The 19,137-nt window shown below is 39.7% G+C and overlaps 1 protein-coding gene across 1 annotated transcript; it reads right to left on the reverse strand.

Annotated features, from left to right (window-relative positions):
* Positions 1-2,562: 2,562 nt before the first annotated feature.
* On the reverse strand, positions 2,563-4,439 carry LOC122675704 (proline-rich protein 23B-like). The gene is made up of 2 exons (XM_043874715.1): positions 4,375-4,439; positions 2,563-4,178 (listed from the first exon to the last, which is right to left on the reverse strand). Exon 2 carries the CDS (start codon positions 4,158-4,160, stop codon positions 3,369-3,371), a length of 792 nt encoding a protein of 263 aa, XP_043730650.1. The 5' UTR covers positions 4,161-4,178; positions 4,375-4,439; the 3' UTR covers positions 2,563-3,368.
* Positions 4,440-19,137: the final 14,698 nt, after the last annotated feature.

The raw sequence follows: 19,137 nt of genomic DNA on the forward strand, positions 1-19,137 counted from the left end.
TTGCATTTGAGAGCTGATAGGCAGGTAAGGGAGTGAGAAAGGTTTATAATGCAAAAAGGAGGGGCTTCTGTTGTGTTTGAATAGAGGTTGTTGGCAGGGGAAAGCTAGAAGCAGGCTAACTAGAGGCAGGGAATCCTATTGATTTAATTTCTGGATTTTGCATTTTAAGCATAATATATTTGACTTTCTTAAAATGGTCCGAGTTGGAGAGAAAAAAGAAAGTGTTAGTTGTTCAGTTGTGTCTGACTCTTTGCAACTCCATGGACTGTAGCCTGCTGGGCTCCTCTGTTCATAGAAATCTCCAGGCAAGAATACTGGATTGGGTAGCCACTCCTTCCTCCAGGAAAATCTTCCTGACACAGGAATTGAACCTGCTTCTCCTGTATTGTCAGGGGGATTCTTTATCATCTAAACTACCAGAAAGAGGGATGAAAATTAGGGAAGCTGGCAGTTGTTGACCAAATCCTGATCACTGGGTCCAGTTACCACAGGGCTTATGGTTTTGTTTCTGGGCTGCTTGCTACAAAATTTGTGGGTCAGAATTTTGTTGTCATAAGTGGTCTGGCCACTGTTAGTTTGTATATTCAGTCACTCAGATCTAAGGCTACCAAGGAGTCTAGCTTCTTAATGGCATCTCCTGCCATCACTGGCCAATCCTGGCCCACTGAACTCATGATGCTGGTGCCTCCCCAGTGCATTACTTTTGGTTAGTTACACAGTGTCCCTGTAGGCCCTTCCACACCCCCACTAGCTGATATATTATTCTACTTTAGGTATTATATCAGTGTACCATACCCATTGCTTTGAGCCTTTTGATCTTCTATTGTATCATATTATGCTTAACTTTAGTTACTGTCTGGTGGCAAAGAGAAGGGATGGGGGTAAATGAGGTTTTTGCACATTGTCTTGCCAGGCAGAGGCTTCTGCATCATCTTAGAGCAAGGTTGATATGCAAGTTTTCATAGAGAGTGGTAGGCCACTTCTGTAGGCCAAAGATTAAAAAAGATCTGGGAATTCAAGTTATTAATATATAACTACTTAGTTGTCTCCACCTAATGTTTCAGGGCTCAATCATTCTGTCATCTCTCCATTTTAGATGAATTAATAAAGGAGATGTGAGAATGTCACTCAGCCACAAACAGACGGAAGTTCTGCCATTTGCAACAATGTGGATGGACCTAGAGAGCATTGTGCTTAATAAAATAAGTCAGATAGAGAAAGACATATATTCTATGTTATCACTTATATGTAGAATCTAAAAATATAAAACCACTAAATATATACAATAAAACAGAAACAGACTCACAGATATAAAGAACAAACCAGTGGTTTAACAGTGGGGAGAGCGTAAAGACAGGGTATGAGATTAAGAGAAATGAATTGGGGCTTCCCTGATGGTCCAGTGGTTAAGAATCCACCTTGCAATGCAGGAGACACTGGTTCAATCCCTGGTCAGGGAAGATGCCATATACTGTGGAACAACCAAGCTCATGCACCACAACTACTGAAGCCCATGTGCCTAGAGCCCATTCTTTGCAACAAGAGAAGCCATTACAATAAGAAGCCCAAGCATCACAACTAGAGAAAAGTCTGCTCACAGCAACAAGACCAGTGCAGCCAAAGAGAGAGAGAGAAAGAGTGAAGCAAACTACTATGTATAAAATAGATAAGCAACCAGGACATATTATACAGCACAAGGATATATGGTCATTATTTTGTAAGAACTTCACATGAAATATAATCCATAAAAATACTGAATTATTTTGTTGTATATATGAAGCTAATATTGTAAATCAACTATACTTACTAAAAAAAAAAAAAATGACCATATTAACCATACCATTCGATCTGTATTTGAAGTAATAGCCAATAAAAAAAATTAAGGAAAAATAAGATGTAAGAAGCTTGTCAAAAAATAAAAAAAGAGACAGTACTATCATTATTTGGAGATACTATCACCCATAAAGATAGATATAGAGATATGTCTATATAAGATAGATATAGATATATCTATAAAGATAAGCCCTCTGGTGGCTTAGATGGTAAAGAATCTGCCTACAATGCAGGAAACCCAAGTTTGATCCCTGGGTTTGGAAGATCCCCTGGAGGAGGGCATGGCAACCCACTCCAGTATTCTTGCCTGGAGAATCCCCATGGACAGAGGAGCCTGGCGGGCTACAGTCCATTGGGGTTGCAAAGAGTTGGACACGACTGAGTGATTAACACTTTCTTGGGCTTCCAGAGTGGTGCTAGTGGTAAAGAACCCTCCTGTCAATGCAGGAGACATAAAGAGATGTAAGTTCGATCCCTGGGTTGGGAAGATCCCCTGGAGGAGGGCACGGCAATCCACTCCAGTATTCTTGCCTGGAGAATCCCAAGGACAGAGGAGCCTTGAGAGCTACAGTCCATAGAGTCGCAAAGAATTGGACACGACTGAAGCGACTTAGCACAAAAAATATCTATAAATATAGATATATCTTTATTATTATCTGATAAAGATATTATCTTTATCAGTCAAGCATAAGAATTTACAGATAAGTGATTGCAGAAATTAAATAATTTTTCTGGATAACAGACCAACATAAGAGCAAATTTTTTCTATATGCCAGTAGCAATGTACAAACAGTTTTGGGATCTTACAAATACAAAAAACAGAATCTTTAGAATTAGAAACTTTTCCATGACAACAGAATTGTATTAAAAGTATGTAAGAAAAATGAAAAACAGTTGTTTCTTTTTGGAAACTACCCTTACAAAGATAGCAATAGACTTAAACCACTTGCCAACCTAGTCATTCAAAAAGAAGGGTCATACTCATTGTTCCCCATTCCGTGTTTTGTATCCAACAAACATTTGTGCACATACAACTATTGGTTAGATCCCCCAAAGGGGCTAGAGCCATCATCTAGAAAAGTTGGGACACCAGGGCCAAAAACTTCATTGAACAAAATACATCTACTAATTACTCTACTGGGGGGAAAACAAGGAGGAGGGGCAGTCGGAGGGTACCTGGGAAAGGATGGCATTTTAAAGAAAAGTGCTGGCACTTGACTTTGAAGAGAAATGGGGGTTGGTTGGGGGGGTGCGTAGAGCTGCTTAGGGGTGACCTCCCTAGAGACAAACCTAAGTAGCTGTCTTAAAGCACCCTGTATTTCAAGAGGCTTTTCTTTGCCCAAGTGAGCTTCCTTCCCAGGGATCCAGCCAGCTAGATGTAAATTTTGCAACTGCTGCAAAATTCTGCAACACAGCGTCCATCCAAAACACATCAAGGCCTTGTGATCCTGGCTGGGTGGGCAACATACACACAGCAGTCAACAGAACACTCCATCCTGGTCCCCAGCAGGAGGCCAAGAATTGTGGGAGGAAGTTCATTCTTGAAACAGGCGTCTCTGGGCCTTTCGAGCAGGAACAGGAGGGTGTTGCGGGCGCTCGTGAGAACCTGGACAAGGAGAGGGAGGTAGAGGTTGGAGTGGTGAATCGGGGAAGAACTCCGGAACGTGCAAGTCCAGGTTGTCTTGGTGGTGAGGAGAGCCTCTCTCTGGAGTAGGGTTGGGTGCCTGAGGCCAGGGCTCTGGGGCTAGGCCCAAGAGGTCTGGGTCGGATGCCCTCCTAGGGGAAAGGAGGAGCCCAGCAACTGAGCTGGTGGCTGCATTCATCCCAGCAGGCGGGAACACATCTTCTGCGTGCTCCTCATAGACCTCTTCTTGGCCAGCGATCTCTGGGACAGGTCCATAGAATCCCTGCTCGAGGGCGATGCATTCCCCAGGAGCGGTCAGAAAAGAGCCCTGTTCCAGAACAAGGGCTGAGTGACTCTCCCCGTCTAGGAATTCGATGCTAGAGCCCAGGAGGGCTCCGGGGATCAGCACGAGGGTGTGATCCCCGAGAGAAACTTGCAGCACGGATGTGGGCTCGGGCTCCAGCACCAGCTCGACCTCGTCCAGGGTCAGATGCAGGGCATAGCCGTCGGCCAAAACCACCAGGGAGGTGAGCGCTCCCATGTCGGGGGTCCCCATCACGTTGTCCAGTCTGGGCGTTACCTCGAACTCGTGGTCCGTGGGCTCCTCCGTTCGACGGCGCTTGGCAGGGCCGGGTCCTTCGGCCTGCTGTTCCCACTGGTCTGCAGAGGAAGCGCTGGGGCTGCGGGGCCGGCTGCCCATCATCTCAATGTCGCCGCGGACCTAGGGAGAAGAAGGGCTCTGTCCTACGGGTAATGACAATCTGCTTGACAGGCGAGGCCGCCGCGAGGCGGTGGGGCACAGGACCGCGGGACGAGGAACGAGTCTTCGGAACTCTGGGATTGTCTCTGGGGAGTCACTTAGTCCTGGCGTCTAGGGGAGCTGCTGGATTTGGCCTTGCGTGTTTGACCTTCCTCACCTCACATGGACGGGTTTGCACCGGAGTGGGCCAAGGCTGTCGTGAGTGACGCCGGCGGAACTTGAGTCGGAAAGCAGCCTCACGCTAATCCCTGCCCCTTCCTAGGCTCCGCCCACAGAAATGGAGGCGTCTGTGTTGCGCAAGAGCTGTAGCTGTGGTGGGTAGCTCGAGGTAGACAAATACTTTTATAGGCCTGAAGGGGGCGGAGCAATCATGCCGCTCCACGACTAGGCTTCCTGGGTCAAGACTTTCCTCGTGTTGACCTCAGAAGCGGAAAGCCTTAACCGGAAAACCGATTAAATTTCAAGTCCCACCAGAGCAATGCTGCACCAGGCCTCTGAGATGTAGTTCCCCATCCCCTGAGACCTCGCTCAGTGACCTTTTATTTTCTTTTGGTCCAATAGTGAGGTGAGGTTTTGGAAAGTAAAAAGTAAAAGTCACTCAGTCGTGTCCGACTTTTCGCGACCCCATGGGCTATACAGTCCACGGAATTCTCTAGGGCAGAATACTGGAGTGGGTAGCGTTTCTCTTCTTCAGGGGATCTTCCCAACCCAGGGATCGAACCCAGGTTTCCCGCATAGCAGGCGGATTCTTTACCAGCTGAGCCTGGAGGGAAGCAGGTTTTGGATGACACCCTTAAACCTCTGTTTGCCTGTGTTGTCAATGACTGCCAGATCCTTGCAGCGGTATTGAAAGGGAAAGCGATGTTAGAATTGAGTGTCTTAGTAGCAACCCCGGCAGGATCAGCTTATATATCTATCACGACATATAGCTAGCACGACGATGGTTATCTTTACATTTCCATTAACTGAACCAAGAGTTTGTGTGCATGCTAAGTCGCTTCAGTCGTGTCCGACTCTTTGCGACCCTGTGGACTAGCCCGCCAGGCTCCGCTGTCCATGGGATTCTCCATTGGAATAAGGTGCTATGCCCCACGTCCCCACCAAGGGATTGAACCCATGTCTCCTGCGGCTACTGCATTGCAAGCGGATTCTTTACTGCTAAGCCAGCGGGGAAGCCCAAACTGAGTTTACTGTCTCTAATTTTGACGTAAACTACTTGGGAGAGGTGCATCGGTTTGGGCGCCGTTTTCTATTGACGAAACGTCTTGCCGAAGGATGAACCAGTTTACTCAGGAGCCGAAAACTAGTCTAGCTGAGTGTGAGACGTCAGGCTCCCCTCAAGATAATGAAGAGGACAGTGCCTTTGATCTGAAGATCAGTTTGAAGGTGAGTCTATGCAGTGGATCTTGGTGACCAAGGGAAGGTGTGGCTTAGCTTCTCCAGTATTAATGGGTGAAAACATCCAATAATGATTTCAGGATAGGTAACACTGTCATATGGTTTCAAAGGATTTCCTTCCACCCATGTCCACGTGATCGCTTACTCTTTTTTTTTTTTTTTTAACAAAATAGCTTACGTGTTCTCATTTTGAGGGTCGCATAGCATTCCTTTATACTGCTGCTGCTGCTAAGTCGCTTCAGTCTTGTCTGACTCTGTGCGACACCATAGACGGCAGCCCATCAGGCTCCCCTGTCTCTGGGATTCTCCAGGCAAGAACACTGGCGTGGGTTGCCATTTCCTTTTCTAACACATGAAAGTGAAAAGTGAAAGTGAAGTCGCTCAGTTGTGTCCGACTCTTCAGGACCCCATGGACTGCAGCCTACCAGGCTCCTCCATCCATGGGATTTTCCAGGGAAGAGTACTGGAGTGGGGTGCCATTGCCTTCTCTGTCCTTTATACAGAATTGCATTTAAATCAGGCCTCTCTTGATGCTCATTTAAACTACTGGTGTGTGAATTGGCTGACACTGGCTTTTCCTGGCCAATTACTGTGAAATGCGGATTCTTTGCCCCATCCCAGAACCACTGAACAGAGTTCCTGAAGCCATGGGTGGAGGAATTCTTTTTAAGCACCCCCACAAAGATTCTGTGTTATGCCAGAGTTTAAGATCACTAAACTTGTTTTCATTCAGCAATTGAGGTGTTTAGGTAGAGGGCAGTTTGTGCTTGAAGTCAGGCCCCTGCTTTTTGGTGACAAAGCCATAAAGGGAACTCAAACTTCCTGAGCTTAAATTCAGTGGTTTTCTCTACACTTCTGGCTTGCATTCGAGTTTATGACTGGCTTTCTGGTGTTCTTGGCTACTGGCTAAGAAATTCCCTTGTGGTGGTGACTTAGATCTGGGCTGTGGCTGGTGGAACCTGGGCCAGCTCTACATCAGTGTTGAGGGACCCTCCTGAGTTCCCTTGAGGTGAAGGTGGGTGCCACTGTCAAAAGCCTCTGTGTTCCCAAGCAATAGGAGCATCTGCCCTGCTACTTTTGTTTGCACAGAGGGTGGGGTGGGGAGGCGGGGAGGGAAAGAGTGGGAACTTGCAGGGAACAACTACTTTGCTCCTGGAGAGTTTTTTTGGTGACCTTTGAATACTCCATGGTCTGGGAATAGTGGGGGCTCCGTTCAGGAGAGTGAAGGTGGATGTTCCATGTTCTAAGAGACAGATGGTACAACTGAAAGCTGGCCAGGACATCTGGTGGGGCTCGGGGCTCCTGGCATAACAGGTATTGCAGTTCTGAACTTGGAGGTACCAGTCCTTAGCTGGTGCCACCCTGTGTCTGCTGCTCTCCTGACCTCAGCCATTTCACATCTGGGTTCATTGTCCAGACCTCTGTGACTCCTCACTGTGAGCTTCCCTTCCAAAGCATTGAGGACCTGGACTGAGACAAAGACAATTACTGGAGACCTGGCATAGATGCACCTGATTTTCTCTTCTGCTCAGCCTCTTTCTAAGTGAGCGATCATGGGCAAGTCATTTCACCTTCACTAACCTCAGTTTCCTTACATGTGAAGTGGGCAGAATGCCATCTACTGTGCAGAGGGGTTGTGAAATAATGTACATAAGATGTTCTTGGAGCCTGGTTGAGTGTTTAGTGAATAGTTGATAATGTTTATAATATGTCTTTCCCACGACATTGTCAGTGCTGTTCTCAGCCTCGAACAATCCCTGACACATGGTAATGCATGGTAAACAATATCATCATCATCTTCTTCATCATCCTAAAAAAGGGTCTGATCTGTTAGAAAGTACTTTTCTAGGTGTTTTCATGGCATAAAATCTGTATAATTCAGGAATGGCTTGCACCAGATTAAATATCTTTCATTCTGTCTCATTTTTGTTTAAGAGACCCAAAGGGGTACATTATCAGGCCCACTCGTTGGGCTTTCTTGGTATCAATCAACATGGAATATTCAGTCAGTATGAACTGCTTCAACCTCTGCGGTGCAGAATTAGCAAATAAATCCTGGTTCTGGGTAGGGTACAGGATGGGTGGCTGCTGTCCCATTTGGGGAAGAAGAGTGAGGGAACTTGGGTACAGGAAGCCAGGCAAAAGATGGACATCACCAAGTGGAACTCAGGAGTTTTCTCAACATTGGGCATCTGAGCACTGTGAATGCTTTCTTCCTTCATTTGAGACTCTGAGCCACACAGGTCCAGAGCTCCAGGTCTGACAGTTCTCTTGACATCGGCACTAATGAGGGCCATTGTGTTATTCTCCAAGAACGCATAGCTAGCTTTTAAACATTCTTATTTATTTTTATTCACTTTAGGAATAATACCTGGTTACATATTTTAGAAAATCTAAATAACATAGTTAAAGCTGTAGCTCCCTTCAACTCACCACCAGCTCCCAATCCAGTGGTGATGTGCCAAGATCTTTTTTTATGTATTTACACACATAACACAGGGGATTTGTTTTCTTCCTGAAATGGCAAAGTATTGTGTTTTTTTTTTTCTGAAAAATGTTAGATCTTATTGCTATTTGGAATTGTTATCCACAAAGTACATTAACTCTTTTTCTGTTATTGGAGAGACCTTTTCCAGTGTGCAGTACTGGCTTTTATGTGAAAACATTGTATAAGAAAAGGCAACTTCAAATATCTCTTATATACTTTTGTCTCTGCCTGAAGCAGAATGATGATAGTGGCCCACTCACTTTCTGCTTAGCTCACAGTAATTCTGGGTAATTCTGGGTAATTCTGGTTAATTCCGATTTATTAGGCTGTGCTTTCTGTTACTTCCCAAACACATTACTGAGGAGTGAATAGCATTGTTATTATTGAAGTATTCCAGTGATTAGGTATGATGATGGACTATGTGATCACAAGATCATTAATATCTTGCCATTTTAAGAATGGCAAAACTGTCCTTAAAATAGTTATTTGGCCTTTTAAAATTTGAGGTTGAAACTGAAGCTGGAGCTAAATAGCGATTTGTTTGGCTTGTTTTTAACTAAATACTTGGGCTTTTCCAAGTGAAAGGCAGTAATTTCTGTATATTAATTTTGTATTCAGCTTTCTTATGGGATTCTTTTTTTCTCAGTTATTTTTTAGATTTACAATCATATGGTCTGCAAGTGGACTTATTTTCCCTCCTTTCAAAACTGTAAACATCTAATTCCTCTCTCTTGTCTAATTTGTGGGCTAGTATCTCCAATACAGTGTCAAATGCTAGTGGAAAATGGCATCTTTTTCTATTCTAGACTTTGGTGGGACTCTTCCAGTGTCTGCCTATTCAGCATGATACTGGCTGTTGCTCAGAAATAAATGTCATGTCAAATAAGTATTGGTCTCTTGCTGTTTTATTGAACTTTTAATGCTTTATTTTGAAATATTCCCAAACTTACAGAAACATTGCAAAAATAATATAACAAACTTCCATTTATCCTTTATTAACTTTTAACATTTTGCCTCACTTGCTTTATTAGTTTTTATTTCTGTTTCTCAGAAAGATCACAGGAGGTATGTGATGATATACATATGTTTTTTTCCCCTTGAATCATTAGTAAGTTTTATGCATTAGAACTCTTTACCTCAGGTTAATTCAGTTTATATTTGCTAACAAGGGTATTCTTATGTATCGTTAGAACATTTATCAAATTAGAGATATTTAACATTGATGCCATACTTTAATCTGCCATCCATTTTCCAGTTTTGTCAGTTGTACCAATAATGTCCTTTTTTTTTAATATATCTCAATCTATATATCTTTGTATCTACTTTAAACTTTTTAAATTTTATTAGTATTTCCCCCTCAGCTTTATTGAGATATTAATTGACACACAACATTGTTTAAGGTATATAGCATAATGATTTGACTTATATACATCATGAAATGATTACCACAGTGAGTTTAGAGAAAAATCCCTCGTATCCTATAGATGCAAAACTAAGGAAATAGAAAAAAATTTTTCTTTGTAATGAGAACTCTTTGAATTTTCTCGCCTAACAACTTTCATGTATAACATAAGCAGTGTTAATTACATTTATCATGTTATACATTACATCCATAGTACTCATTTATCTCATAACCGGAAGTTTGTACCATTTGACAGCTTTTGTCCAGTCTGCCCTCCACAGGTTGGCCTATAAGATGCAGGTCAGGATCATGTGTTGCTTTCAGGTGTCATGTCTCCTTCATTAACTTTTATGTGGGACAGTTGCTAGCCTTTTGATGTTTTTCAAGCTATTAATACTTTTGAAAATTATATGTAGTTATTTGGGATTCTCTGATGTTTCCTCAAGATAAGGAATATTTAAAATTAATTATTTAAAGTTAAATGTTTTTGAACACTACTAAGTGATCCTATGTCTTTCTCTGGAGATATATCGTAGCCATTTGTTCCTTATAGGTGATGTTAATTTTTCTGTTTTCAATTTAGTGATTATTAATAAACTTACAGAGTTGGGCAGCCTAAAAAGTTCCTTCATGCCTGTTTGCATTAAATCCTCTCTCAAAAATCCCAGACCAAGGTAATCACTGATTGTCCTGTCTCTATAAATTTGCCTTTTTACTACGTTTCATAAAAAGAATCATACTATTTGTAGTCTTTTTCTATGGCTTGTTTCAGTCAGTATACTGTTTTAGAAGTTTGTTTTTTGTTTTAGCCATTGTTATCCATGTTGTAGGATGTTTCATCACTAGTTCTTTCATTTTACTTGAGGAATAGTATCTATTGTATGGAAATACCACATTTGTTTGTCCACTCACTAATATTTGGATATTTGGGTTATTTCTAATTTGGGGCTTTTATGAATAATGCTGTTATGAGCAATCATATGCATGTCTTTGTGGGGACATATATTTTCAGATATTGTACATAGATTCCAAGGAATGTGACTCTTGGGTCAAAGGGCAGGTTTATGTTTCACTTAAAAAAAACAAACTATGGAATGTTTTACTTAAAAAAACCCCAAACTGTGGGCTTCCCCGGTGGCTCAGACAGTAAAGAATCCGCCTGCAATGTGGGAGACCTGGGTTTGATCCCTGGGTTGGGAAGATCCACTGGAGAGGGGATAGGCTACCCACTTCAATATTCTTGGGCTTCCCTGTGGCTCTGATGGTAAAAAGAATCCACCTGCAATGCAGGAGACCTGGGTTTGATCCTTGAGTTGGGAAGATCCTCTGGAGAAGGGAACGGCTACCCACTCCAGTATTCTGGCCTGGAGAATTCCATGGACAGAGGCCCCTGACAGGCTGTAGTCCACGGGGTCATGAAGAGTCGGACACAACTGAGTGACTTTCACAAGGAGTGGTTTCAAAATTGGTTGTACCATTTTACATTGCAATGAGCAATGCATGTAGGTTCTTGTCTTTCCTCATTCTTACCAGCACTTGATACTGTCTTTTTTTATTACAGTCACTCTAGTTGAGTGTGTTGTGTTATGTTATTGTGGTTTAACTTGCATTTCTCTAATGACTAATGATGTTGAACATCTTTTCATGAGCTTATTAAGCTGAGCTTATATAATGTATCTTCTGTGGTTAAATATATGCTCGAATATTTTGTCTATTTAAAAATTGTCTTTTTTGCCTTATTTTTGAATTATAAAATTTCTTTATATATTCTGGATGCAAATCCTTTATCTTATATGTAATTGCACGTATTTTTATCTCATTTTATGGACTTTCCTCCTTTGTTTTATTGAGGTATAATTGACATATTAGTGTTAAGTGTACTTCACAAAATTCTTATTGGTGACTTTTGATGTGCATGCATTTTACATTTTGATGACCCTCAAAATACCAAATAAAAAATATATTGTAAGTTTGGTATTGTATCTAAGAACCTCTTATTCAACCAAAGTCATAAAGATTCTTGCCATTGCCTTTTTTAAGAAATTAAAAGTTTGAGTTGTTACATCTAGGTCTCTGATTCAATTTGAGTTAGTTTTTTGTCTATGGTGTGAACTAATAGTTTAAGTTTAGTTTTTGAATGTATATATTCAGTTGTTAGAAAGTCTATACCTTTTACATTTAATTGTCTTGGAATTTTTATCAGAAATAGATTCACCATAAATGTAAAGATTTGTTTTTGTCTCATAATTCAGTTTAATTTACCTGTTGTATGACTATACTTGTGCTAATACCACACTGTTTTGATTATTGTATCTTTTGAGTAAGGTTTGAAGCTAGTGTAAGTCCCTCAACTTTGTTTTTTTAAAAACATTTTTGTTAAAAAAAAAAAAAAAACATTTTTGTTGCAATTCTAGGTCCTTTGCATTTTCATGTGAATTTTAGAAACAGTTTATTATTTTCTGATTAATGCCTGCTAGATTCATGTACAGCTCATTTTGGGAAGAATTGCTATTTTGACAATGTTTAGTCTTTCCATCATGAACATGCCTTCAGTCATGAATCATAAATGTCTCCCCATTTAATTAATCATCTTTACTTAATGTTTTATTGTTGTCAGTTTATAAGCCTTACACCTATTTTGTTAAATTTATTCCTAAGTGCTTTATTTGTTTTGGTGGTATTGTGAATAATGTATGTATTCCATTTTTTAAATGGAATTAAAAAATTTTTTTTATTGATGTATAGTTGACTTACAGTGTTATGTTAACTTCTGCTGTACCACAGAGTGATTCAGTTATACACATTTATACTTTTTAAATATTCTTTTCTGTTATGGTTTATCTCAGGATACTGAATATAGCTCTCTCTGCTATACAACAGGACCTTGTTGTTTATCTATTCTATATGTAATTGTTTATATCTACTAACCCTAAACTCCCAGTCCATCCCTCCCCTAATCTTCCTCCCCCTTGGCAATTGCAAGTTTGTTCTCTGATTTTGTTTTTGCTTTATAGAGAGGTTCATTTGTATCTTATTGATTCCACCTGTAAGCGATATCATGTGGTATTTGTCTTTCTCTTTCTGACTTAGATCACATAGTATGATAATCTGTAGTTGTATCTATGTTGCTGCAACTGACATTATTTCAGTCTTTTTTATGGCTGAGTAGTATTCCATTGTGTGTGTGGTATTCCATTCTACATCTTCTGCATTCATTATTTGTTGATGGACATTTACATTGTTTCAATGTCTTGCCTATTGTGAATTGTGATGCTAAGAACATAGGAGTGTGAGTAGCTTTAAAAAAATTTTTTTTGGCCACACCCCACAGCATGTGGGACCTTAGTTCCCTGACCAGGGATTGAACCTGCACCCCCTGTATTGAAAGGCAGAGTCTTAACCACTGTACCTATCAGGGCAGTCCTGCATGAATCTTTTTGAATTACAGTTTTGTCTGGATATATATAGCCAGAAGTGGGATACCTGGATCATATGGTAATTCTACTTTAAGTTTTCTGAGAAACCTCCATACTGTTTTCTATAGTGATTGCACCAACTTACATTCCCACCAACAGTGTAGGAGGGTTCCCTTTTCTTTACACCCTCACCAGCATTTGTTATTTGTAGACTTTTTGATGATGACCAGTTTGACTGTATGAGCTGCTACCTCACTGTAGTTTTGATTTGTGTTTCTCTAATAATTAGCAATGATGAGCATCTTTTTATGTGCCTGTTGGCCATCTGCATGTTTTCTTTGGTCTTCCAACCATTTTTCAACTGTGTTGCTTGTTTTTTGTTATTGTTGAGTTGTATGAGCTGTTTGTATATTTTCTCAGTCATATTGTTTGCAAGTACTTTTCTCCCATCCTGTAAGTTGTCTTGTAATTTAATTTATGGTTCCTTTGCTGTGCAAAAGCTTATAAATTTGATTAGATCCCATTTGTTTGTTTAGTTTTTCTATTCCCTTTGGAGGCTGACCTAAGAAAAACGTTCATACAGTCTATTTCAGAGAATGTTTTGCCTATGAACTCTTACAGGAGGTATATGGTGTTATGTCTTATGTTTTCAGTCTTTAAGCCATTTTGACTATTCTTGTGCATGGTGTTAAGGGTGTGTTTTAACTTCATTGATTTACATACAACTGTCCAGTTTTCCCAGTACCACTTGCTGATGAGACCATCTTTTTCCCATTCTTGCCTCCTTTGTCAAAGGTTCAGTGACCACAGGTGGTGGTTGTATTGCTAAGTTGTGTCTGACTCTTGGTATTTGGGTTTATTTCTGGGCTCTCTATTCTGTTCCATTGATCTGTATGTCTAATTTTGTGCCAACTCCACACTGTTTTGATTATTGTAGCTTTATAGTATTATCCAAAATCTGGGAGGGTTATGCTTCCTGCTTTGTTTTTTTTCTTCAAGATTGCTTTGGCAATTCTTGATCTTTTATATTTCCATATAAATTTTAGGATTGTTTGTTCTAGTTCTTTGATAAATGTCCTGGACAATTTGATAGGGACTGTTAAATATGTATATTGCTTTTGATAGTATGACAGTTTAACAGCATTGCTTCTTCCAGCCCTAGAGCATGGGGTATATTTCCATTTCTTTGAATTGTCTTTAATTTTCTTTATTAATGTTTTATATTTTTCAGCATGTAAGTTTTCCACCTCCTTGACTCAGGTTTATTCTTAGGTATTTTATTTATTTTTTGGTGCAATTTTTAAAGGTATTTTATTTTTTTACATTCCCTTTCTGATATTTCTTTGTTAGTGTAAAGAAATGGAAGTGATTTCTGTATGTTAATCTTGTATCCTGCTACCTTGCTGAATAATTTTAAGTTTTTGTGTGGAGTCTTTAGGCCTTTTATTATAGAAATTGTTGTATGACTGTTCTTATGCTAGTACTGCACTGTCTTGATTATTGTATCTTCTGAGTAAGATTTAAACTGAGTAGTATAAGTCCTTCAACTTTTTTCTTTTAAAATATTGTGGAGGGAGGGCGAGAAGGAGGGGCAGGGGAAAAAAAAATATTGTGGTAATTCCAGGTCCTTTGTATTTACATATGAATTTTAAGATCAGTTTGTCAATTTCTGATATATATCTGCTGTATTTTCATAGGGATTATGCTAAGTGTACAAATCAATTTTGGGAAGAATTTCTGTATTGACAGTATTGAGTCTTTTAAATAGGAGCATGATTTCAACCACGAATCATAAATGTCTCCCCATTTATTTAGATCTTCTTTAATTAATCTCCTTAATGTTTTATTGTTGGTGGTATATAAGCCTTACACTTGTTTTGTTAAATTTATTTAAATTTATGTAGTTTATCATTTTGGGTGGTATTATGATTGGATTTTTAAAAATTGAAGAATAGTTGATTTACAATATTATATTAGTTTCAGATGTACAACATGGTGATCCAATTTTTAATAGATTATATTCTATTGAAAGTTATTATAAAATATTGGCTATATTCCCTGTGCTGTAACTTTATTCTTATAGCTTATTTATTTTATATATAGTAGTTTTGGCTTCAAATTTGCCTTCAAATTCCCTACCCCAATCTTGACCATCCCCTTTCTCTCTCTGCACTGTTAACCATGAGTTTATTCTCTATATAGTTGAGTCAGTTTCTGTTTTGTTATATTCACTTGTTTGTTTTATTTAGTGAAAACATACAGTATTTGTCTTTTTCTTTCTGACTTATTTCACTAAGCATAATACTCTCTGTGTTCATCCATCTTGTTATAACTTGCAGGATTTTATTCTTTCTTATGGCTGAGTCATATTCCACTGTGTATATATACCACATCTTCTTTATCTGTTCATCTGTCAATAGACACTTAAATTTCTTCCATATCTTGGCTGCTGTAAATGTGTTGTTATGGACATTGAGGTGCCTATTTCTTTTGGGTTAGCATTTTTGTTTACTTTAGATACATAAGCAAGAATAGAATTGCTGGATCATATGATATTTCTATTTTTAGTAATTTTAGGAACCTCCATAATGTTTCCCATAGTGTCTGCACTAATCTATATTCCCACCAAGGAACTAGAGATCAAATTGCCAACATCAGTTTAATCATAGAGAAAGCAAGGGGTTTCCAGAAAAGTATCTACTTCTGCTTCATTGACTATGCTAAAGCCTTTGATTGCGTGGATCACAGCAAACTGTGGAAAATTCTTAAAGAGATGGGAATATAAAATCACCCTTACCTGTCTCCTAAGACCTGTTTGAGGGTCAAGAAGCAAGAGTTAGAAGCAGATATGGAACATGGAATGGTTCAAAATTGGGCAAGGAGTATGTCAAGGCTGTATATTGTCACCCTGCTTATCTAACTTATATGCAGAGTAAGTACATCATATGAAATGTTGGGTTGGATGAAGCCCAAGCTAGAATCAAGATTGGTGGGAGAAATGTGAACAACCTCTGATATGCAGATGATACCACCCTAATGGCAGAAAGTAAAGAGGAACTAAAGAGCCTCTTGATGAAAGTAAAAGAAGAGAATGAAAAAGCTGGCTTAAAACTCAATGTTGAAAAAACAAAGATGGCATCTTGTCTTATCGCTTCATGGAAAATAGATGGGGAGAAAGTGGAAACAGTGACATTTTATTTTCTTGGGCTCCCAAATCACTGAAGACAGTGACTGCAGCCATGAAATTAAAAGATGCTTGCTCCTTAGAAGGAAAACTATGACAAATCTAGACAGCATATTAAAAAGCAGAGACATCACTTTGCTGACAAAGGTCCATCTAGTCAAAGCTATGGTTTTTCCAGTAGTCATGAATGGATGTGAGAGTTGGACTATAGTGAAGGCTGAGTGCCAAAGAATTGATGCTTTCTAATTGTGGTGAAGACTCTGGAGAAGACTCTTGAGAGTCCCTTGGACTGCAAGGGGACAAAACCAGTCAGTCCTGAAGGAAATCAACTCTAAATATTCATTGGAATGATTGATGCTGAAGCTGAAGCTCCAATACTTTAGCCACCTGATTCGAAGAGCTGACTTATTGGAAAAGACCCTGATGCTGGGAAAGATTGAAGACAAAAGGAGAAGGGCTAACAGAGGATGAGATAGTTAGATAGCATCACTGACTCAATGGACATGAATATGAGGAAACTGTGGGAGATGGTGAAGAACAGGGAAGCCTGGCAAGCTGCAGTTTGTGGGGTCACAAAGAGACACAACTTAGTCGTGTTGTTCATACCACTGAACAATAGCGAGTGGTGTCAAGTAGAATCTCATTGTAGTTTTGATTTGCATTTTTTAGTTACTAATGATGTTCAACACCTTTTCATATGCTTATTGGTCATTTGTATATCTTCTTTAGAAAAATGTATCCTCAGTTCCTTTGCCTAGGTTTTAATTGCGTTCTTTGCCTTTTTATTGTTGAGTTGCAAGAGTTATTTTTATAATTTTGTGGAAATTCTCATCTGATATATTATTTGCAAATATTTTCTTTTATTCCTTGGGTTGTCTTTTTTAAACTTTTTATGTTGTGTTGAGGGGATAGCTGCTTAACAAACAACATTGTAATAGTTTCAGGTAAACAGCAAAGGGACTCAGCCATACATATACATGTAGCCATTGTCCCCCAAACTCCCGTCCCCTCCAGGCTGCCACATAACATTGAGCAGGGTTCCATGTGGTGTACAGTTGGTCTTTGTTGGTTATCCATTTTAAATATAGCAGTGTGTACATGTCCATTCCCCGATCCTTCTCCATGGGCTGTCTTTTTTTATTTTCTCCGTGTTTTCCTTTGAAGCACAAAAGCTTTTAATTTTGATCAAGTTTGTTTCCCTATCTTTCCTTTTATCACTTTTATTTTTCTAGTGTCATATCTAAATTGAGCAAACATTTGAATAGTTTCTTTTTTATGTTTAAACACTTATTATCAATATTAGAAAATATTTTGAAAACACTACGCTAAAGCCTTTGACTGTGTGGATCACAACAAGCTGTGGAAAATTCTTAAAGAGATGGGAATACCAGAACACCTTATCTGCCTCCTGAGAAACCTGTATGCAGGTCAAGAAGCAACAGTTAGAACCGGACATGGAACAATGGACTGGTTCAAAATTGGGAAAGGAGTATGTCAAGGCTGTATATTGTCATCCTGCTTATTTAACTTAAATGCAGAGTACATCATTCTAAATGCTGGGCTGGATAAACCCCAAGCTAGAATCAAGATTGCCGGGAGAAATATCAATAACCACAGATGACATCACCCTTATGGCAGAAAGTAAAGAGGAACTAAAGAGCCTTTTGATGAAAGTGAAAGAAGAGAGTGAAAAAGCTGGCTTAAAACTCAACATTCAAAGAACTAAGATCATGGCATCCGGTTCTATCACTTCATGCAAATAGATGGGGAAACAATGGAAACAGTGACAGACTTTATTTTCTTAGGCTCCAAAATCACTGTAGATGGTGACTGTAGCCATGAAATTAAAAGATGCTTGCTCCTTGGAAGAAAAGCTGTGACAAAATTAGACAGCATATTAAAAAGCAGAGGCACTACTTTGTCAACAAAGTTCTGTATGCTCAAAGGTATGGTTTTTCCAGTAATCATGTATGGATGTGAGAGTTGGACCAGCTGAGTGCTGAAGAATTGATGCTTTTGAACTGTGGTGCTGGAGAAGACTCTTGAGAGTCCCTTGGACTGCAAGGAGGTCAAACCAGTCAATCCTAAAGGAAATCAATCCTGAATATTCATTGGAAGGACAGATGCTGAAGCTGAAGCTCCGATACTTTAGCCACCTGGTGCAAAGAGCCAACTCCTTAGAAAAGGCCATCATGGTGGGAACAATGGAAGGCAGAAGGAGAAGGGAATGACAGAGGACAAGGTGGTTGGATGGCTCACTGACTCAATGCACATGAGTTTGAGCAAGCTCTGGGAGATGGTGTAAGACAGGGAAGCCTGGCGTGTTGCAGGCCATGGGGTCACATGACTGAGCGACTGCATAACAAGAACAGTCTAAAACACCTCATTTATGTAAGCTGTTTGTTTTTAAATTTAAAATTTTTTTCTTTCCAAATTTTTGAGATGAATTTGGTATGTAATGCTGTGTAAATTTAAGGTGTAAAGCATATTATTTTGGTACATTTATATATTGTAATAGGGTTGTGATTGTAATGATATTTATCATATTACATATTTATAGTACAGTATTATCTATTTAAGTGAAAGTGTTAGTCGCTCAGTTGTGTCCAACTCTTTGTGATCTCATGGAGCCTACCAGGCTCTTCTATCCATGGAATTCTCCAGGCAGGAATATTGGAGTGGGTTGCCATTCCCTTCTCCATTTCTCTTTTCTCCAGGGGATCTTCCCGACCCAGGGATCCACCCCAGGTCTCTTGCATTGCAGGCAGATTCTTTAATGTCTATACCACCAGGGAAGCCAATTGAGTAACTTCTTAACTACTCTTCCCTGCCTGCCATCTTCACATCTGTCTTTTTCATTATAATCAAAGTGAGCATTTTAAAAGAAAAATTTATCAGTCATTTCCTATTTTAAATTCTTAGTTGGCTTTCGGTGACTTCCTATTGCTTTCAGGAAAAGTTCTAAATCTGTTTCATGGCAAGAAGGCTCTCAATGACGTGAACTTGCCTGTCTTATATACTGCTGCCCTGCT

This window comes from Cervus elaphus, chromosome 19, assembly GCF_910594005.1.
Source record: "Cervus elaphus chromosome 19, mCerEla1.1, whole genome shotgun sequence".
In the NCBI taxonomy this organism is placed as follows: Eukaryota; Metazoa; Chordata; class Mammalia; order Artiodactyla; family Cervidae; genus Cervus; species Cervus elaphus.